This window comes from Atractosteus spatula, chromosome 22 (genome assembly GCF_055471065.1).
Source record: "Atractosteus spatula isolate fAtrSpa1 chromosome 22, fAtrSpa1.hap1, whole genome shotgun sequence".
Taxonomy (NCBI): Eukaryota; Metazoa; Chordata; class Actinopteri; order Semionotiformes; family Lepisosteidae; genus Atractosteus; species Atractosteus spatula.
In genome coordinates this window covers 3943704-3965940 of record NC_142727.1, presented here as the reverse complement: position 1 = coordinate 3965940, position 22237 = coordinate 3943704, and the positions used below count along the sequence as shown (strand labels likewise).

Below are 22237 nucleotides of genomic sequence, written 5' to 3'. Positions count from 1 at the left end.
AAACCTTTCAGGGAATGAAAGAAAAGACAGGAAAGATAGGATGAACTAAGCACCAGTTGCAGGGGTTTTGGCCTGAGATGAGGTGTTCTAGGGTCCAGGTTAATTATGCTAAATGAAGGCTTTTAAACGCGAGCAGTGCTTCGAGTCCTCAATAATATGCTGCCTTAAAGCAAAGAGGAAAAACTGAGCACAGATCTTTACCAAGCTTGAACACTAACGGCCTGCAACTCAACTGTAAAATCAATTTCCCCTCTTCAGGTTTCAGTGAAAGCAAATGCTGACATTTTGTCGGAATTTCGCATATTTCACAATTCCACTCCTCCTCCCTCCCACTTGTGACTGCTCGTTAATGAATAATAGCTGGTCAGATAAGACGGGAGTTTTGGCCGCAGGGAAGTCCCCTGGGGGTCAGCCCAGAGGTATTTGTGTGGACACAGATTCCCAGATATCCAGTAATTAACTAAACAACACGACGGGCAGAGCTGGACTTGGGAGAAATGAGGACGCAGGTTTGTGCTGTAGCTGTGGTGCTGGCCCTCACCTTCGTTTTAGGTAAGTGTTAGGCGGTGTTCATTTTTTCATACAATATTGCTAGTTATGCTGGTGTGCAGGGGTGGTGCTGTGGTTTGGAACTTTTTCAAATTATTAAATGTGTTTACGGTTTGGATTAGTTGACAGTGGGACTGTGGTGCAGTGGTTAGCATTGCTGCCTCACAGAGCTGGGGCCCTGGGTTCAATCCCTGGGGTGCTGTCTGTGTGGAGTTTGCATGTTCTCCCTGTGTTCGCTTGGTTTTCTCCAAGCATTCCTGTATCTTCCCACAGTCCAAAGACACGCTGGTAGGTTATTTGGCTTTGGGAAACATTCATCCTGGTGTGAATGCGTGTGTGTGTCCTGTCCAGGGTAGATCCTACTTTGTGCCTGTTGCTTGCTGGGATAGACTCTGGTCCCCCCTGTGGCCCTGTACTGGAGAAAGCCGTTGGAAAATGGATGGTTGTTTGTGTGCATGCAGTAGAAACATGTCTGCAGCACAATCTAGGATGGGGAAAACTAACAATTCAGATCCAATTTTCCATTAACCGGCTTCTGGAAAAACTGGCCTCGGTGTGAGAGTCTGTCTGTGTGTGTGCCCTGGGATGAACTGGTGTCCCGTCCAAGGTGTACCCTGCCTTGTGCCTGTTGCTTGCTGGGATAGACTCTGCCCCCCAGTCTGAAGTGTTTCCAATCCAAAAAATGTTCCCTTCACCCCAGCTCTTGTCCTTGGGGCGGTGTTTTGTTACCAAATACTGCTAGCATATTTACCTCCGTTCTGTTCGATTTCCAGACCATGTATGCACTTTTAATGTCGGCCGTGATGAATACACGTTTTTTTCCCCCCACCACCTTTTAAGGGGTGCCTTGTCTCCTCAGGAATAACAGAAGAGGCTCCAGGAGGAGAAGACGGCGATGTTGAAGCGAAGGAGTGTCCTCAGGCGGAGGCTGTTGAAGGAGGCAGGGTGTCTTATTCGCAGGGGGGCTCTGTGGGCAGTGTGCTGACCTACCACTGCGGTGAGGGCTGGTACCCCTACCCGGTCAGGCAGAGGGTCTGCGACGCCGAGGGGGTGTGGTCGACCATGAGGCTGCCGAGTGGGCGGAGCACAACCAGGGCGCTCTGCAAAGGTACCAGCGCGTGAACGAACAGCCCCTCCTGGGGTCTGTGCACTCCTGGGGGGGTATTGTCCCTCTTCCTCTCCCCGTTTGTATCCGATAGCATGGCGGTGCATTTCTGAGGTATGGATCGCACGTGTTTTCTCAAAGGCTCCTTAAGAGCTAAAAAAAGATCTGGGTCCTAGAAATACTATTTTGAGGATGGGGGTGGAGCGGTGGCTCTATGGGTAAGGATCTGCGCCTGTGGCTGGAGGGTTGCCGGTTCAAATCCCGCAGCCGGCAGAGGAATCCTACTCCGTTGGGCCCCTGAGCAAGGCCCTGAACCCCAGCTGCTCCAGGGGTGCTGTATAAACGGCTGACCCTGCGCTCTGACCCCCAGCTTCTCTCTCCCTGTCAGTGTGTGGCCAAAATTGTATATGGCCAGTCTTTTCTTATCTTATCTATCATGGACTGGAATGACTGGTCTGCTTTTATTTTGGGGGGGGGGGGGGTAAAAAAAAAGATTCTATTTCTGTTTTAATTCATCCTCTTTGCATAATGTGGCCCGCTTAAAAAAAAAAAACCCAACAACCATGTACTGTATATGCACATTGTTATACAAGAATTTTTTTTAAAGTCTCCTGGTGTCCTTTTGATATGAGTGGCCTTGAAAGTCCAGGTGCTCAGTCAGTACGAATTCTTCTTGTAGTGCCACGTTAATGTTACACATTGCGTCTGCATCAGCTATCCCCTCCGTTGCTGTATTAATGGACCGAGACTTGCTTCCAGTGTGAGAAACTGTGAGGGCAATTTTAATCCACTGTGGTGTGCAGTTTTACCAGCCCTCAAAGTTGTGGGGAATACGCCTTTTAATCCCCCTCGTCTCTGTCCCAGTGTAGTCTTTAAGCTCCTCTGTGCCCCAGGCTGGCGGTATTGACGCCCAGCTCTGCTGTCTCAGAGGTACAGTGCCCAGCTCAGCTGCAGCTGGACAACGGCGTGTTCAGCCCCCGGCAGCTGTGGTTCCGCCCGGGGGAGAGCCAGCGCTTCTGGTGCCAGGAAGGGTTCAGGCTGTACGGCTCGGAGGTCCGCAACTGCACCGGCGCAGGCGACTGGACTGGGTCCACCCCCGTGTGCGACGACCGAGGTGACGAGTGTCCGGCTGCCCGCCCCGCTCGAGAGATGCTGATTCTGTACTTCCATGGGAAAGAAACACACAGCCTGAGCTTAACAAGGAGCCAGTTTTAGGTCTCGTACGGGGTATTTTAATGCTGCACTGGAAATTAACTTGTGGGAATACTTCCGCAGATGAACCTGCACTGAGGAAAAGAAGGGGGTGTTTATAGCGGAGTTTGTGTTGTAGCTACATCTTTTCTTATGGGTCTTCATCCAGTGTAGTGAACACTGCCATCGGAAATAGACGCTCAGTCTTTCTTTGTGTTCCTCAGACGTCAGTTTCCATTTATTTCTGGAGGTTAAATACATCATTTGTATGCATTATTTTAGACGTTCCTAGTGCATGTTTTCATACCCAAAGAACCCTGTTGATTTGTAGTGCAGATTGTGCAGCACTGTCTGTTACTGTTTGTCGAGGGGTGGGGTTACGATGACTGCCTGACTCTTCCTGGTCTGGTCACCCCAGTGGAAGACTGTGTGAATCCCGGAGCTCCTCCTGGCTCTCTGAGGTCCGGAAGCCGGTTCCGGGTGGGAGAGACGGTCCATTACCGCTGCCACCAAGGCCTGGAGCTCCTGGGCTCCTCGGATCGGGTCTGTCTGAGCGCCAGAGTGTGGAGCGGGTCGGAACCGCGCTGTCTGGGTGAGGACGCCTGCAGGCTGGGAGACGTACCCAGCCACAGACACGCAGGAAAGCGAACCTGCTGACTGGGACACTAGAGACACAGCGAAACGCTGAATTATCGAGATTCTGCCAGCTTGACGGGTATGCTGACTGACTGTGAGGTTTAGAGATGGTCTACAAGTCTGTCAGTCAATTAGTACAACACACTCTAAGAGACTGAAGCTCTCGCTGAGTCTCTGAGAACTGAAGGATGGGACGTGGAGGCACAATAAAACTGGGACAGAGACATACTTTCAAAGAGACTAACAGACTGAGTCCTACTAATGGGATACACTCATTTTGAATGGAACTTGGAAAGACACCATACATTAAAATGGACAACTGACTATATGTTGCCTGACAATATATATTGTACGCAATACAGAGACGCAGACTGACGCCAAAGCACAGAAGCTGAACTTGGCTTGTAATTCAACCAGTTGCCATCTGACACAAACGGGATGACTGACGCTACCCATTAAAACTCTGCCGTGTTAAGCAGGACACAACGTTTTTTTTTTAAATTGGCGGAGATGCATGGGGAGGCTCAGGCTGTGAGTAGAAAAAGGCAATATGGCAGGCTGTGGAGCTTTCATCGGGGGGTGGAGGAATGATGGAGGGAGCAGGGGTCCACAGGGAGCTGAAAAAAACGGGATGTGAGACTAGGCAGGGGGAGAGAAAGGGGATCTGGGGAGAAACGAACCAGGAAACTGCATTTCTGGGCCAACGTGGAAGGTGGAAACGCAAACGCAGGGAGAGGTTTTAGAAAGGAATCCCATCTTGAGAGCAGGGAGAAGGTGAGCTCTCCGATTTGAATAAGGGTGACGTTTGACTTTTCAGTATGGATTATATCTGCTTTTTGCTTTCTGGCCTCGCTAATATCAAATCATGACGCACACGGGGAAAGGAAATACAGAGGAAATTATGTATTTAGAGACAAATGACGGATAGCTCCGGAAATGTTTTCCGACAATCTTGCCTTTTTGTACAAAACCTGGAAATGGATTTGTTTCAGTTTATTTGGATACCACGCGTTGTCCCAGTTCACACCAGATTAGGGCAGCCTGAATGTGCTAATGGCTGTTTGCCATCTCCCCTGTATCGCAATAGTGTGCTTCACAACTGGACTCAAGACCGCACGATAGGTTTTACAATAGATCGCATCTCTTAGCACAGTTCCTCTTTAAGTGGGGTTACAGTGTGACAACGTTGTGATTTTTGTTACCATTCGATGACTAGTATCTTTCTCTCCTCTCCAGAAGACTGTGTCTGTAATGAAACTCCACTGCTCTCTGTCTGTAGCTCTGTTCTCCTTTGACTCTCCTGCTGTCGTGGCAACAGCTCTGGGTGCCTCATTGTCTGCTGTGATGGACCTCTCCTATACCCAAGACAAGAAAGGCACAGGTAACGAGGGAGAACATCATTACTCTTAGCTCTATGGAAAGAGGCTGGAAAAAAATCCATGAATGCTCTCAAATCGGTCGTTAGAAATCTAGAGGATTGTGAAGGCTGTACTGCACATGCAGTATAACTCTATTAGTGCAATTACAGTATTGTGATGTACAGTACTGTAGTAGAGTAAGACAAGATTATTTTGTTTCTGGGTTAAATATGCCTGAAAGTACAAAAAGTGTATACTCTCAAGATTTACTATTGGGGGCAGCAGTGGTCAGCATCACTGCCTTGCAGTGCTGGGGCCCTGGGTTCAGTTCCTGAGGTGCTGTCTGGGTGGAGTCTGCATGTTCTCCCCGTGTTCATGTGGGTTTCCTCCCACAGTCCAGGGACTTGCTGGTGGGTTAACTGGCTTCTGGGGAAAACTGGCCCTGGTATGAGTGTGTGTGTCTGTGTGCGCGCCTTGGTCTGTTAAAGTTCTGTAAGAACAGACTGTGTAAAACCAGCAGTAATGGATTGGCTCTTGATTGACAATTGTATTGCAATGTTTGCTTGCCAGTCTGGGATCTGATCTTGTCAGCTTGGTAACATTCTGACATCGAAATCCGAGATCATACCTGCTCCCAGTGGAGCGGGCTGCAACTAGACCTATCAATCGGCCGGTTGCCGTGACTGCACGTTATGGCGGGAGATCTGTTCCACCTGTGCATGGTTAACCTCCACACCTGTCTCATGGGGAACAGGCCATTTCAGATCTGCTTTTGTATTACTCTAGCAGCACTTGGGGTTCTGTCATCAAGTCTTGGCATTTCCAGCTTTGTTACTTCTGGACTTCTGCCTTGCTTCACTTTGACTGTCTGCCTGCCTGCATCTGGGTTTTCTTGGCCCTGGGCTGCTGCTTAAATCGGGTACAAGCAGCTTCACGGCAATGTGTATGAATCATTACCCACTTTTGTCTTAATGCGTAGAGCGTCACATGCAAAGCGTCTGACAAATTTTTTATTTTTACATGCATAACCAAAAAATGGAATGATTGCTTTAACTTTTTGCGCTTTTACATAAAGTTGAAAAATTGACAATTAGGGCTTCGTTATAGTTCATCGATATGAATATGCGTTGTGTAGCCACTCCTTTGCGGTGTCTGACGAGTTGTGGGCTCCTTTGCAGGTTCTTTCGGAAGAACGATCCGCATTGAGGATGACGGCAAGCTAAACGTGTACGTTCTCCTGGACACATCGGGCAGTATCAACCCGAAATATTTTGATGAGGCTAAGGATGCCGTCTTGACCTTGATCAGAAAGGTAATTCATTCTTTAAGATAAGTTAAGACCACTTTATTGGCCCTATACAATGTCTTGCATTAGGAATGTTTCTTTTCGCAGACCCCAGCTTGCTCTCCATGAGACACACAGACAGGGAGAGAAGCTTGGGGTCAGAGCGCAGGGTCAGCCATTTATACGGCGCCCCTGGAGCAGCTGGGGTTAAGGGCCTTGCTCAGGGGCCCAACGGAGTAGGATTCCTCTGCCAGCTGCAGGATTCAAACCAGCAACCTTCCAGGCACAGATCCTGAGCCACAGAGCCACCGCTCCAACCCTATTACCTGTGAAGTGGTGTTATAAATGTGTTGAGCACAATGTGAATAGGGCTATTATATTCTGTTATATAATGTTTAAATACTGAAGCACAGCATGGGTTTTAAAAGGAGAACCTTTGCAAACGCTCTTGTATTTTAGTTATCACTTCACTGTATTTTGAAAATCAGGTAAAGGATGAAAGGCATTTAAATATGAAATTCATAATATGGTGTAAATGCATAGATTTACGGTGGTATTTTTCAGTGATTACCCACTGCTTACAAGAATTGAAGGATTGTATTTGCAGCCATTGTCCATCATTATAGCATTGTCATCATATAGTAAGTGATATCAAGAGCTGTGACAAAGGGATAGATGATGGCCGTTCTCTTTGGTGCAAGCAATGTTTACTCCTCAAAAATTCAATTTCTTACACTTATATAGCACTTTTCTGGACACTCCACTCAAATGTAATGTCCTTCGACAGACTTCAGATTTTAAACTTTTTATAAAATGAAATCTGTTTTATTAGATGAATTTGTTAAAGGCTTTTTTCTTTTTCTTTCAATTCTGTATTTTAACAATGTCACACTGTATTTGACATTGGGGCAAACGTGTTCATGGCAGTAAAGGACTCAAGACTAACGGATATCTCCAGGGCATGATCCTGTTCCACCATTTGTACTTAAACAAGAAATGTTGTTCATAGGACTTGAGCAAAACTTCCAACTGTTGCTTAAGGCTTGGGTAACATTTCTTAGACTGGATAATGGCTAATGAGCCGATTTATTAATAAAAAAACAGTCCAAATGGAACCACGTAAGTATAGGCAAGTAATTATAGCAACAGAATGCTGGGGGATAGTTAATGTGTTTAGGTTTGTTTGGCTTCATCACATTGTTAGAGCTCTTTATACAACAGCATTAATAGATGCTGTGAGTAAATAACATGCTACAGTATATAGACTGTTTATTTAGGACATCCATTCATTCATTTTCTGACCCACATTATCCAGTATAGTCGTCAGGGGGGAGTGCAGAGTCCATCCCAGTAAGCAGTGGGTGCAAGATGGGGTATACCCTGGATGGGACATCAGTTCTGCACAGGACAGACACTCACACCAGGGGCAGTTTTCCCAGAAGCCAATTAACCTAACGGCATGTCTCTGGATTGTGGGAAGAAACCCATGTAAACTTGGGGAGAACATACTGACTCCATGCAGACGGCACCCCAGGAATTGAACTCGGAGCCCCGGCGCTGTGAGGCGGCAATGCTCACCACTTCACTGCCATGCAGTCCTTTCTTTCTAAAAGGAAAAGAGTACCTGCCCATTGTTGAAACAGTGGTATGTGTTTGCTTTGTAGTTAGACAGCTATGAAGTGGAGCAGAAGTATGAAGTCATCTCCTATGCCAGCCAAGCCAAAGAGATTGTGTCTATACTTGACCCGGAGAGCAACAATGTGGAATACGTCATAGACAAGCTGTATGAATTTAAATACACAGGTAATGTATTGGGCTAAAGGCTTCTGTTTGGCACACCAAGAAATTAATCTATCCCCCAGTTCCTCAAGGACCCAGAAGGAGACTAGGACATATATTGGCATACACGCTTGTAAAAACACTAGGTGTGACTTGCATGTAGCCTTCAGGGTGGGGTTGTGGGTGTGGGGATGTAGGGACAAAATGGCTGCCAGAAGGAGTCGGCAACCTCCTATCGGAAATGGAGGGAGCTGTGCAGGGACTGAGTGGGAAACCCTGTACGTACCAGGGGGTGGGGCTTCAGGTATATAAAGAGGGTGTTGGGAAGTTCAGACCGAGTTTAGTTTCTTCTTGGTGTGAGGCTAAGTGCTGCCTGACTCGATCAGCACATCTGGCCTTTACTTTGCTGGGAATCTTCTGATGTGCGTTCCAGTAACCAGTATGATCATGAGCAGTGGTAATTCCTTGTAAATCCCCCCCCCCCCTCTTTGAACTGTCTTGGAAAAATAGTTCATTGAAATGGACACTCTCTACCTCACACGGGTAAATGCAGAAGTGTTGTGCAGCTGAAGTTCTTGTACAGTGTATTCATCTGTCTGGGTTCTGTCTGAACATTAAGACTAATTGAAGATTCTTAAGGGTTGAACAGAGGAGTACAAATCAGTAGAATTAAAAGTCTTCTGCCAAAGCTAAGCCATTGAAAGAACTGCATTTAACTTTTTATTTTCAATTCCTTACGCTTGATGAATGTGGCCCTACATTTAGAGTGTACAGTTCTGTCCAGTTGAGATTTATGTAGATCCTTAGATGGAATAAAAGTAGAAAAGTTCAGTGGGGTCAAATGTCAACAGGCTGAATTGTGGGTAACGAGCAGGCCTAGTTCCAGCAACTAAGAGTGCATCTCAGACTTGGCTCTGTAGGTAGATTACAGACACAGGGTTCTACACTCCTCGCTGTTAAGAGATGTATACAACTAGCTTCTTCAGTGTCGCATAAAGTACTTCGATAATGTATGTTTTTTTTTTCTTGTGCCGCTCCACAGCTGTGAAGTTTTATTTGTGCTACGGGTTCATTTCATCGCTACATCCAAAAATGTCAATTCAATAATTAATCTAGAACGACTCCGGGGGGCACCGCTGGATGCCGAAGGTCACTTAAAAAAAACAACTTTAGAACTCTCTGAACTTGCAGCAGAGCAAGACAGGTTTGCCAAGGTTGACAGTAGATGGAATAGCGGCGTTTATTGCCATATGTGCATGTAGGTTGGAAGTCTCAGCTGTCGATCTCTCAGGACGTACACGGTACAACAGACAACACCACACAATGTGGGCAGTGCATTATGAACATTAACTGTAGTAGAGAGAAGTAACAGTGTAGTACAGAGAAAAACGTGTAGATCATCCAAAAAGTGCACAGTGCAGAAGTGTATTGAGTCTGAGGCCCTGCAGTTAGCGGTTGATGCGTACTGCAGTGGGATAGAAGCTGTTCTTAAGTCTAGTGGTCCGTGCTTTAATAGTGTGGTACCTGTGTGGGGGCGGACATTCTGTGGCTGGGATCCTGAATGATGATTTTAAATAATGGGATGGCTGGGGCCCTGAATGATGGATGGGGCTTTATTACGACACCGGATGGTGTGAATCTCACCGATTTTGGTAGTAAATCACATCCTATGATCGCAGCCCTTTGTAGTGCGTCTGTCGTGTGTGGTGGTACTGCTGCACCACACAGTGATGCCGCTAGTGAGGACACTTTCTATGGTGCTGTGGTAAAAGCTCATGAGTAGATGCTTCCCTGTACCCCTTTTTTTTTTAAAGCGCCACAGAAAGTGCAGGTGCTGTTGTGCCTTTTCCAGACGGGCTGTGGTGTTGTGCGCACGTTGCCTGCAGTTCGGTCGGTTTTAAATGGCTTTGCTTCTTATTGCAGCCCACGGGGATAAGACTGGCACCAACCTGCACGCAGCTTTGAACATGGTTTACAAGAACATGGGCTTCCTGAAAGAGAACAAGGGAAGCAAGTTCAACCAGACTCGCCACGTCATTCTCATCGTGTCAGACGGTAAGTACAAACGCAAAGCCATTTCAGGTCTTGTAGCCATGCTTCAGAAAAGCCACAGTCCTGCCAGTATTCGGTGATGCTAGACAGCTTATTCAGGGTTAGTGGCTATTTAAGGTCGGGATGCATTGATGTCTCCCAGCACGGGGGCCCAGGGTCTATTCCTGGGGTGCTGTCTGTGTGGAGTTTGTATGTTCTCCCTGTTTTTGTGTGAAAGATGGGCAATTTCAAATTTGACAAGGAATTGATCCAATTTGGTGGGGCATTGTATCACAGTGGTTAGTACTGCTGCCCTGGGTTCAATTCCTCGGATGCTGTCTGTGTGGAGTTTGCATGTTCCCCCGTGTTTGCGTGGGTCTGCTCCAGGTGCTCTGGTTCCCTCCCACAGTCCAGAGACATACTGGTGGTTTAATTGGCTTCTAGGAAATGTGTGTGTGTGTGTGTGTGTGTGTGTGTGTGTGTGTGTGTGTGTGTGTGTGTGTGTGTGTGTGTGTGTGTGTGTGTGTGTGTGTGTGTGTGTGTGTGTGTGTGTGTGTGTGTGTGTGTGTGTGTGTGTGTGTGTGTGTGTGTGTGTGTGTGTGTGTGTGTGTGTCCCACCCTCACTCCCTGTCGTTCACCAGGTCAATCCAACACGGGTGGGAGCCCGAAGTCCGTGCTGAATAAAATCCGCGCTCTACTCGGGATCCAGATGCCTAGCCATGATAACACAAATGAGGACTATCTGGGTAAGATGCTACTCTTAACCCTTAACTCCAGGTCTACCTGTGGTATGTAATGTGGACCTTTCTATACCAGTGACGTGCTCCCAGTACTGTAACAAAATCGCCCAGATGCAATATCACTCTTTGAACAGAACTCTGTCGGCGTGGTTCGTACTTCAGTGCTGTATTTACTGGGTCTGCATGCACAGTGCCAGTTTGTGACTCTCCTAGGTTGGGCTGTAGTCTCCTATTCTAGACCTAAAACATGGTTACTGTAGCGAATGAAAGTCTTAAGAGATGAGCACTAGCTGATTAAATGTATAGAACAAAGATGGATATATTTAATTAACAAAATTAAAGATCCAACAGTAAATATCCTCACGTGAATAAGGATGTGAACCCTTACTTCTATATTATTAGAAATACTTTTTTTGTTATGTTTATTTTAGTTAAAAAATAAGCAATTGTGAACATCAATTTTCTGCCCATATGCAATTCTATTCTTAGTCGCCAAGTGGCGCTGGAGTCTGGTCTTACCTTCCCAGAAGCCAGTTCTGTAACTTGATTTTCTACTCCTCACTTATTGATTTTCTGATGCTTTTCTCCAATGGGACTTGCCTCCATTTATACTACTATCTCATCGGAATACGATGGATGAATTATGTGGCTCAGAAGCACAGCAGCTGTCTCACCTGGGTTGTGAACCCTTTGCATTTCCAGTTGCATATCTAGAACACTAAGCACTGCTCCTCACTGCTGCCCGTGAGACGTGAAGTTGCAAATCATGCAAGAGCTGTAGTATACAAATTCCATTAATATAGCAAACGCACAGAGATGGGTCTTAGCCAAGTTCAGAGGAGCCTACAGTACCTTACTGGGACACATTTGTCCAAATAAGGTGGGTCCCAGGCTCTTCTGAAGTTGGAAGTTCTGAAGTCTAAAGACACAACTCGCCATATTTGCACAAATAAGCGAGACAAAACTAAAGGCGTCCTTCAGTTCTACCCACCTGTCCAAATAAGGTGAGTTCTATCTAACTTGAAGTGTTTAGATTAATACTATCATTAATACATCTATGGGTATTGCCCATGTTCCAGTTCATACACATTAACACTGTTTTATTATCTCTTACCAGTTAAGTGACAATGTCTTAGCCAGATGTAAAAAATACATAACAGGTAGAGCCATAATTGTGTTAAATCAATGGTATTGGGTGGAAATGAGAAACACTTTTCCGGTTCTTAATTGAAGCGGTTTGTATTTCTCAGAGCACCTCTCTTGGTTGGTGCTTGTGCATTCACGTGTACAGCTCGATGTTGCAGTGTGTACTACACCTGGTTCTGAGAGGTTGTGTAACCCCTGACAATGATCAGTAACAGATGTGACTCTCATTCGGTTCCAAAGAATCTGCACATTCTGCAAGTGTGAAAATCCCTCTGACACTTGGCAACATGTTTCCCGTCTTGTAAAGGAAGACCAGTTTTTCTCCAGGCTACTGTGCAGCTGAATGTATGCGTGTCTAACTTGGCTAACTGATCCCATCATAGATATCTATGTGTTTGGAGTGGGAGACAAGGTGAACAAGAGGGAACTGAACTCCATCGCTTCCCAGAAGAGAGACGAGGAGCATCTCTTCATCCTCCAAGGGCCCGAAGAGCTGGGGAAGGTTTTTGACCAGATGATCAGTGAGTGTGTGTTCGGTGGTGACTGACCCACCATGCGGCCAGTATCTTATATTGTCCTCCCCTGCTTTCTCACCCTCTCTCAGCCCCTTTGCAGTGTTGTGTTCAATTAGTGTGAATCTCTGCAACACTGCCGTTTTCTCTCTTGGTAAAGTAAGTGCTTTAAAATTTAGGGAGGGCTTACAGGGTCATTCTCCCCTCTGCTTCTGGGGGACAAGCAGCTTCTGGTATTACAACAATGAAATGATTTTGGCAAAGGAAATGAAGCTTTCACTCAAGAGTAACATCACTAAACTATTTTATACCTGAGAACGTCTGCAGAATATCGGATATCTTGATGTTCAAGTATAATTTGCTCTGCTTTGCAAGGGGTCTGTCGTTCTCCTTCTGGCCCCCCTGTGGGATTCCTAGCTTTCATGCGTTTCCATCTTGTTCTTCCTTCCTGGTTGTTCTTCGCTCTGTCTTTGAGTTACTAAGCGCCACAGATGCTCGTCCCATTGAGAAGAAGATCTCGTCAATTCTTCACATCCTCATGAATCATCAGGCACTGAAGTATTCAGCCTAATGAAGTCCTTGTAACCTATGGTACTTTACCTTCACTAATCGCTGACAAATCTTTACTCTTACTTTTTATTAATTTTTTTTTTCCCCCACCACCAAGCACCAGATCTTTACTAACAACCTGTAACTCTTCTCATCACTAACTACACTGGCTGATCCTGTTTGGCCAGGGACGCCTCCCCTGATTGGCTGGTTTGCGATTCTCTCTCACGCGCCTAACTCCGAGACCTCCAGTCTGTCTGCTGATGGTATTGCCAGGGAGTACTCGGGGAATTAACCTGTGCACTGCATAGTCTTCTCTCACTCCTAGCTGTGGGGGGGGGGGGGAAGATACTCCACTATCTCGCCGGCACTGGTGCAGCTTTGGCTAACCCTGTTCCATGCCAGTGCCCTTCAAACCCGTTAAGAACTACTGCACAGCTCACCTGTCTAGCACCTGCGACCACACTCTGTACAGCCTACTAGTGCATCCCTCACTCACTGAGCCCCACAAGCCTGTAAGCCAACCCAATCCAATACTGATAAGAATCCCTGCTTCCAGGGTGGAGCCCAGATGCAGAAGTAACAACTTTTCCCTCTTGGCTGTTCTTATTCACAATCCCATTAACCCAGAGGAGTGGCCAATCCCACACATGGCATAATCTGTCAGCTTCTTTCCCTTATATGGACTCCCTCCAGGTGTCTATTGAATCGGATTCATGGGGGGAAAAAAAACTCAATGGGGACACCAACTTTGCTCCAGGAAGTAAATGAAAATGTGCATCCATTTTCTAATTGTATTTTCCAATACAGAGTCACAAGGGAGCCCGGGGCCTATCCCTGCAGGCAATAGGCTCAAGGCAGGATACCCTGGATGGGATGCCAGTTCATCACAGGGCTGACAGACACAGACAAGCACACTCGCAATAGAGCTAGTTTTCCCAGAAGCCAATTAACCTACCAGTCTGTTTTTGGACTGTGTGAGGAAAATGGGAAGATCATATGAACTCCACCCAGACAGCACCCCAGGAATTGAACCCAGGACTCCAGCACTGCAAAATAACAATGGTAACCACTGTGCCACCATGCCCCCCCCAATAAAGACATGAATATACCCAATCCACACGTTGACCTATTGTCAAAACGACACAAAATTGCTGATTGATGGGTTTTCAAAGATTAAATCCACAGCAAAGTAAATATCACTCCAGAACACCATTGATTCACAACGCAACAACTCTGGGTAACAACTCAGACACTTGCAGTGCCTTACACCCAGTCTCTCAGTTCATTAATTTAGCCTATAAGACCAAATTGGAATGATTTGTGTGCAGTGTACGGTCTGTAAAGGTGACGGCACTCCTGTTGAAGTCGCTTTGGCGCGAGCACTGCAGGAACAGCGGGATGGTCTCTGACCTGGCTGGTGTCCTTCCTGCCCAGGTGACTCGGCAGTCACCATGTGCGGGGTAGCTCAGGAGAGCGAAGCCCAGCTGGAGGAGCTCAAAGTGGGATACATCAACCCTTGGCACGTGGAAGTGAAGACAGTGGTAAAACTGCACACCCTCCTCGACTGTCCTCCGCGCTCTCCTCTCCCTTCCAGCCTCTCGCTCTTTCAGTGTTGAGTTCGGCTGAAATTTCGCACGAGAAATGTACGCGGTATCCGAATGAGCACGTGTAAATTGTGATCTACCCCTGGGTGATCGTAACAGGATCTTTGACATAGGTGGGTCCAGACCAGCTGACACAAAACAGCTGTGAAGTTTAAAACACCCCAGTGCCTTTATATAGTGTGGAGGGGGGAAAAAAATCAACTAAAACTACCACAACCAAATCCCAAACAAAAGCTTGGGCTCTTCTCCGAGCCAAAGAACTAACAATGTCTTTCCCAGAAGACTGAGAACAGTCGCTCTCATGCTCTCTGAGGCACTTCATATTTCATAACGTGCTCACAAATCCTTTAATTCAGCGTCTGCTCCTCTCCCTCCTGTGGACGGCACACAGAGAGGCTCGACCCTCTGCCTCCATTAAATGACTGACTCGGGCAGCTTCCTCTTCCTGTTTTTGAAGTAGTCACCTGACCAATTGGATTCCAGCAACCAGTCAGGTGATGCAGCAGGGGAATCTGGGGAATGTAGTCCCTACTGGGGACTCGCTTTCCCACTGCCCTTACTTCACACCTCCCCTCACTCTGCCTGCCCCCCTCTCCTGTCATCCCTTTCAATATCTCTCCCTCCATGTTCGTTTGTCTCAATCTCTAAGTTCATGTGCTCATTGTCTTTATCGCCCCTCTCACTACAGTAGTAATGTATTACAGCTTCGGGTCAGTTTTCATATGAATGTCTTGTCCGTGCAGTGTTGCTGTATTGCACAACTAGGTTGCCACTGGAATGATAAATGCAGCCACATCGGAAGTGCATTAAACTCTCACCCCACTGCTGTCTCTGGCTCAGAGCGGTGATAAGATACTTCAGCATCCTGTCATTGTATCTACGCGGTAGATACCAGCTGTCGGTGACCCTGATGACTTTCTGTATTTCTAGAGCATTGAGAGAAAAGAGAACTGCAGGGGCACCATTCTGACGCAGAGCTGGATCCTCACAGCAGCTCACTGCTTCACACAGGATATGGTGGCGGAGCCTAAAAAAGTATCCATTCTCTTTAATGGTGAGTCACCATCCCACCCAGTACAGCCAGCCCTCACATCCAGTATGCCATCACCTGACAGCCTGGTTCTCAGCTGGTGAAGAGCGACACAAGTTGTCATGTCCCGTCCAGAGTGTGCCCTGCTCCCGTGGGTTGCTGGGATAGGCTCCGGCTCCCCTGTGACCCTAAACTGGAAGAAGTTAGTCTTTTTTTATGTGCCAGCAGCTAAACCACCCTTCAGCTCCCAGCTGGCAGCCCCACTGAAGCTCAGCCTGGCCAGTACCTGGATGGGAGACCTCCTGGGAAAGCTGAGGCTGCTGCTGGAAGAGGTGTTAGTGGGGCCAGTAGGGGGCGCTCACCCTGCGGTCTGTGTGGGTCCTAATGCCCCAGTATAGTGACAGGGACACCACACTGTAAAAAGGCGCCATCCTTTGCATTAGATGTAAAACCGAGGTCCTGACTCTCTGTGGTCATTAAAAATCCCAGGGTGTTTCTCAAAGAGTAGGGGTGTTACCCTGGTGTCCTGGCCAAATTTCCCCCTGGCCTTTACCAGTCATGGCCTCCTAATAATCCCCATCTCTGAACTGGCTTCATCACTCTGCTCTCCTCCCCACTGAGAGCTGGTGTGTGGGGAGAGGACTGGAGCATCATCCAGGTGGGGCTGCACACTGGTGGGGGTGGAGGGGATCCCCATGACCTGTAAAGAGCTTTGAGTGGAGTGTGCAGAAACGAGCTCTAGAAGTGGAAGCAATTATTATTAATTTAAAAAGTGGTGGATTAGGAAGATGTAATATGTGGCTAAAAGACTGGTGCGCAGAAGAGATCTTTCGTTTTATGGGGTATCGAGCATCCAAATGAGACCCTTAACGGGGTGCGTTTGAACCAGAGGGGTTACCGAAGCATTAGGGAGGCAGTCACTGGGGAAATCTTACAACAGGCCAAATCTGTCCAGGACAGCATTAAAGAAAAGCTTAAATTAAATGCATCCAATATGTTCATCCTTAACCCTAGAAATACAAGGAATAAAGTGCAAAAACTGGATGGAAGCTGTCATTGAAGTTGCTCAGACAGGTTTTGGGAAATTCTCGGATAAACTGAATTCGTAAGATAAGCAGACCGTAAACGCAAAAGCCAGTTCTTTGTCTTGGGGGGGACGAAGAAGGAAATGAATGACATTTGGTCTTGTTTTGGCGCGTCTCAACAGCCAGCACGTCCGATGTGGCCACAGCTATCGTTCTGCACCCCCAGTACAACATACAGGGACTCCTCCACAAGAATGTTAAGGAGTTCTATGACTACGATGTTGCGCTGGTGAAAGTGAAAAACAAGATTGGGTTTTCCGAGAGATCCAGGTGAGTTTGTGTACATCTCATCCTGAATCTGTACTGCACCTACCAGCGTTTTTTCAGTTTAAAAGCGGAGGATCAGTCGTGCTTGTTTGGAGGTTAGAGAGTGAAACCGGTCCTCGTCAAGGGTAGCGTGTATTTTAGGGACCTGCTCATGAGCCACTTGTCTGCTCGAGATCGAAGTCTTGTATGCGATGGATACCGTTTGGCCAGAAGTTGGAAATGAAAAGATTGACCATCTTCTCTGACAATCTGACTGTAACATCAAAGCAAGATGTGGCTTCTACTTCCCAAGACTTGTCGCACCCAGGACTTTACTGGTCTTCAACTTAAGGGAGTTAAAGTGCTGTCTGGCTTTGGGAAGTCATCTCTCCCCCAGCATTTGTGGTTTCCATGATTCCTTGTGAGAATGCCGACCAGAGCTAAGTTTAAGGTTAACAGGTTTGTTCGTAAAAATGTCTTCATAGATGTAAACGGGTGGATTCATTGTGCCCTTTACTGTTTAAACTTTATGCCCGTCCACTTTAAAATCGTCGTGATTCTCACCTTTCTTTATTCTGTTGTAAGAGCACTAAAATTTTAAAAATGGTTTAGTAATATTTGTAAACAATGCTGCTTACATTTAGGAAAATGTGAAATCCTTTGCTAGAGACAACCTGCATTGAATCATTTCAGTTTTTAATGGCAATATTTCTTTCATCATGTAACTTTTTTTCTTTTTCAGACCTGTTTGCCTGCCGTGCACGGTACCCTCAGCTAGAGCACTGAAAATTAAGGCAAACTCCACTTGTGATGAACACTGTAAGAGCATCTGTTCAATCTTTGATTTAATTCAGAGCCTTACAATAGGAACCCAGTGTGAAGTACTGCAAGTTGTCACCTACTCAAGTGGAGTATGAAGTGAGCCTAGAACAGGCGTATAATATGCATGGTCAGTCAAGGCTGCATGTGGTATAAGTACCAAGATCAGATCAGTCAACTAAAGATGAAAGCCAAGCTTTCCTCAGAATCGATTATAATGTTGTAGAGAAACAAGGAGTCACAGTGCAGCTCAGTGAAGAATTGAAAGAGGTTTATTTAGTAATGTAGAGGCCTCCTTGAGATCAGAGTGATTTTCCCCTATCTGATCTGTTTACAATTGTTCACAAGCATCCTTTTATACTTTAAACACCTCCCTTATGTGCCCAGTATGGTGCTAGAGAAGCACTTGTCTTGTTAAATATTGCTGGGTTTCTCTTGTGTTTAATGTCTTACAGTAAGACTTACCCAGTTATTTTTATGTAAGTCGAGTTTGCGTAAGTCAGGTCTTGTGTAACCTGGGGAGTAGGTGTGTGTGGTAGATGTTTCAGAATTGTTTACTCAGGGTCTACTGCAATAAAGAGTCAAGATGTAATATTCATAGAAAATCATCACAAAAGCAAAGTAGAACTACAGTGCAGAAATGGTGCAGCAAGCGCAGCAGACCTTCAGAATGGATTATTCGTTTCTCTCCTGTTGTGAAATAAACTGAACTGCCAACCTAGTGACACCTCATTAGCATCTGGCTAGGCCCAACGTGGGTCCCTGCCGGCCTTCAAAGCACTCGGGGGCAATCACAAGCTGTTTCGATCGTGTTAACGTTTTCGGAATTCGTGTGATCAGTCGGCGTCTTGATTTCTTGCAGTAAAGGCCCTCTTTCGCACCGAGGAGGTTCCAGCAAATTTTCTCACCAAAGCGGAGCAGCTGACGGAGAAGAAGCAGGTGGAGAGGAAGCAGACGCACATTCAGTACGGGAGCCGGGTGAGCAGGCGTCACGCCAGTGGCTCAGGCCAGCCCCTTGTTTCACTGAACAGCTCTTAGTTTTACATACATTACCTCTTTTAAAAACTTGGGTTTTATTCCTGGGGTCCTGTAATGAATGGCTATTATGCATTGCACAGTCGTGTTAGATACTGTTTGTAGTGATAGACGCTGCTGTTAGTCGTGTTAGACACCGTCGTGATAGACACTTTCGTAATAGACCCTGCTGTTTGTCAGATTAGATACCGTTGAGTTAGACTTCATAGTCGTGTGAGACACTTGCTTGTCATGTTAGACACCATCCTGTTTGGCACTGTTAACCAGTAGTCCCATTTCACAAATTTTCAATGGATGGGGTTTTTTGTTAAAGCTAACAGCCTTATTTTTTTTATTTCGAAACTCCAGAGACCAGCTTGCATCGAAAAGGCCAAAGTCGCCCTTGAGCCCGATAGTACAGCTGATGTGTCCGAGTTCGTGACCGACAGGTTCCTGTGCACAGGGGGGTCTTCCTCGTACAAGGACTCCATCGCCTGTAAAGGTAAGGGACTTCAGCCTAAGGGCATTAAAGCAGAGACCCGGAGGTTCAAAAGTGTTAAAGGAATAAATAAATGGCCACCAGTTCTTACACCAGCGGTGCAGGAGATGAGGGCCGAAGCCATGACTTTCCGCACCCCGCTCAACAGCACGTTCCGCAGCATTTTCACAAGCGATCGCTGCCACACGAGTGGTTAAGCCCCATATTAGGCCCCAGTTGCCTAATTGTGGGACTTCTGTGAAATTCATCCTGATGTGGATGCCATTTCTCTGTGAAGCCAAAATGGTGAAGAGCTGAGTGGCCTGTCTGCTTTGTTTTTTGGCATTCTCTTTACACAAACAGTTTTTTTAATGAAACTGATGGAGTGATTTAAAAGAGCGCCAGTCGTGAGAGCATCATGGCAACCTTTCTACCGCCACTCACAGCCTGCAACACGCACTTTCCCAGCGGCGCAGATTTAAACTGTAACGTTTTAGCCGACACCCTGTTCCTGTACAGTCTTTGTGGCTTTGAGGGACTGTAACCACATCCCAGGAAAGCACTCCCAGCTTTCTGTGACACCTTGAGTTTCACCATTGGCCTTTCATCCTTCACCTTTGACCTTTCACCTTTCACCTTGGGATCACAGGAAGTTATTAGACCTCATAATATTCTAGGGTACTGGACAGGCACAGCAGGGCTCAGACATCAGTGTTCAAACATTCAACAAAATGGACTTTTCCACTGTGTTTTTTAGTAAGAGGAATACCGTTTAAGCATTTAAATACATTTTTAGAGATATTGTAGAGTTCTCACTTGAGGCTTTGTGCTGCTTAAGAAGTACTTGAACTTCTGTTTTTTTTTTTTAGGCGATTCAGGGGGAGCTTTGTTTGTCCAGCAGAAACGACGGTACTTTCAGGTATGTGAAAATTGAGTCGTCAGAGATTGATATTTTATTCAACCTTTTTATTTGTTTATTGCAAGACTTACCAGCAGCGATATCACCTGCAGCTCACCACTGGCAGCCCACTGAAGCCCAGCAGGTGTGAGTTTGTTTACTAGTACAGGTACTGACCAGTGTAAGTGGGACAAGACCTGCAGCCTGTGTGGGTCCTAATGCCCCAGTATGGTGATGGGGATACGGCGCCTTTTTACAGTATAGTCCATTGGATGAGACATTAAAACTGAGGTCCTGACTCTGTGGTCATTAAAAATCCCAGGGTGTTTCTCGAAAAGAGTAGGGGTGTTACCCCGGTGTCCTGACCAAATTTCCCCCTGGTCTTCATCAATCATGGCCTCCCAATAATCCCCCTCTCTGAACTGGCTTCATCACTCTGCTCTCCTCCCCACTGAGAGCTGGTGTGTGGGGAGAGGACTGGAGCATCATCCAGGTGGGGCTGCACACTGGGGGGTGGTGGAGCGGATCCCCATGACCTGTACAGAGCTTTGAGTGGAGTGTCCAGAAAAACTATGTAATTGTAAGGAATTATTTATTATTAAGAGTTCCTTCATCTGTCGGCAACTCCCTGAACTCATTGGGAGTCACACACATTGCATCACAGCATTCCTCTTAAGTAAAATTTGCTTAAATGTCTGAGTCATGTGGTTACATTTTTTTTAAATATAGCTTTACTTGTCTGGCAATCGGAACCAGATGCACAATAACCTGGGCTGAAATGCATGAGTTCCACTGAGTTCATTGCCATTTCTGCGTTCTTTGTCAGATATGACTCCCTGGCATGACTGAAGATCAGTCCCAGTGTGTAGTCAGCTGAAATTATACCACTCTGCTCACAGTTGACTGCTGTGTGGGCTGAATCATCCCTGTACCTGGTTTTACAGTACTGCTCCTGTCCTATAGGTGGGAGTAGTGAGCTGGGGCACGAGAGATGTGTGCAGCAAAAGAGACTCTCCTCCGGAAGACGCCCGCGATTTCCACATCGCTGTGTTCAGTGTGTTGCCGTGGCTGCGCCAGACTCTTGGTGATGAGTTGGAGTTTCCACCCCTGGACCACTAAGACCAGGGACTGGGGTCTCATCATGTAGGCATGCATGGAGAAAAGCAAAAGTCAGAAGACATAAAAGCCACACAGGACCACAAACCCTTGCACACAGCGAGTCGGTGGAACACTTTGACACAATATTAAAAATTCAGAAATCAAAAGTCAAACAGTACAACAATATTATGTTACAATGCAGTTTTGGGTTAATGTGGATAGTGTTTTCCTCTGTAGGTAGTGACCAGCTAAATTATACACATTCATGGATGGTCACTTCATCATAGTTTTAAAATTATTAGCATGTTTGATGTATCCCTTCCTATTAAGTAATGTCCAGAATGTACATGTCCAAACTACTTCCAAATGCTTGGTGTCCAGCTATTTACCGTAATTCATGCATCAAAGGGTAAAAATGGGTACGTGCGCGGAAACGCATTGACTGATCCATGACTATATCAAATATCTCCAGCAAATTTTCCCGACCACAACATGAGACGGGTTGCTCTTGCTTGAACAGTGGCACTAGATTTTTCAGAAATCAAATGCTATGCACTGCACTAATAAATGTATTTTTAAAAAGGCTCTCTTCATTTTCCTAAGTGAGACTATTGTACTGTACAGCAATGCCATTTAAAAACTAGTCACGACTAGTCAGTAAAGCCTTTTAATCTTGGAATCGCATACAGTGGATGACACGGTGGCACGGGGGTTAGTTTTACTGCTTCACAGCACTGGGGTAACAAGTTCAATTTCTTGGGTGTTGTCTGGGTGGAGTTTGCATGTTTTCCCTGTGTTCACATGGGTTTCCTCCAAGTGCTTCAGTTTCCTCCCCCAGTCCAAAGACCTTCTGCGAGGTTAATTGGCTTCTATGCATATCTGGTGTGCATGTGCTGTGCGATGGCCTGGGGTCACGTCCAAGGTGGATCCTGCCTTGTGCCTGTTGCATGCTGGGATGGACTCTAGCTCTGGCTCCCCCAATCTCCCTGAATTGCTTAGAAAGAGGTTAGAAAGTGAATGGGTGGTGCTCTGCAAGACTGCATGAGTGACTTTGATTATTTTTAGCCCAGATTCAAAACCG

The 22237-nt window shown here is 46.4% G+C and overlaps 1 protein-coding gene across 2 annotated transcripts; it reads left to right on the top strand.

The window, feature by feature from the left end:
* Positions 1-383: 383 nt before the first annotated feature.
* On the top strand, positions 384-21740 carry LOC148816644 (complement factor B). Of its 2 annotated transcripts, XM_088940161.1 has the most exons (18): positions 384-552; positions 1409-1657; positions 2583-2768; positions 3264-3437; positions 4761-4862; positions 6018-6151; positions 7789-7927; positions 9827-9958; positions 10576-10680; positions 12204-12341; positions 14319-14425; positions 15419-15542; positions 16726-16873; positions 17592-17668; positions 18531-18646; positions 19052-19184; positions 20030-20079; positions 21022-21740. In XM_088940161.1, the coding sequence occupies exons 1-18, from the start codon at positions 498-500 to the stop codon at positions 21175-21177; spliced, it is 2325 nt and encodes a 774-aa protein (XP_088796287.1). In that variant the 5' UTR covers positions 384-497; the 3' UTR covers positions 21178-21740. The 2 variants fall into 2 exon arrangements, with proteins under 2 accessions (XP_088796287.1, XP_088796288.1); XM_088940162.1 differs by lacking the exons at positions 2583-2768; positions 3264-3437 and having other exon boundaries at positions 386-552.
* Positions 21741-22237: the final 497 nt, after the last annotated feature.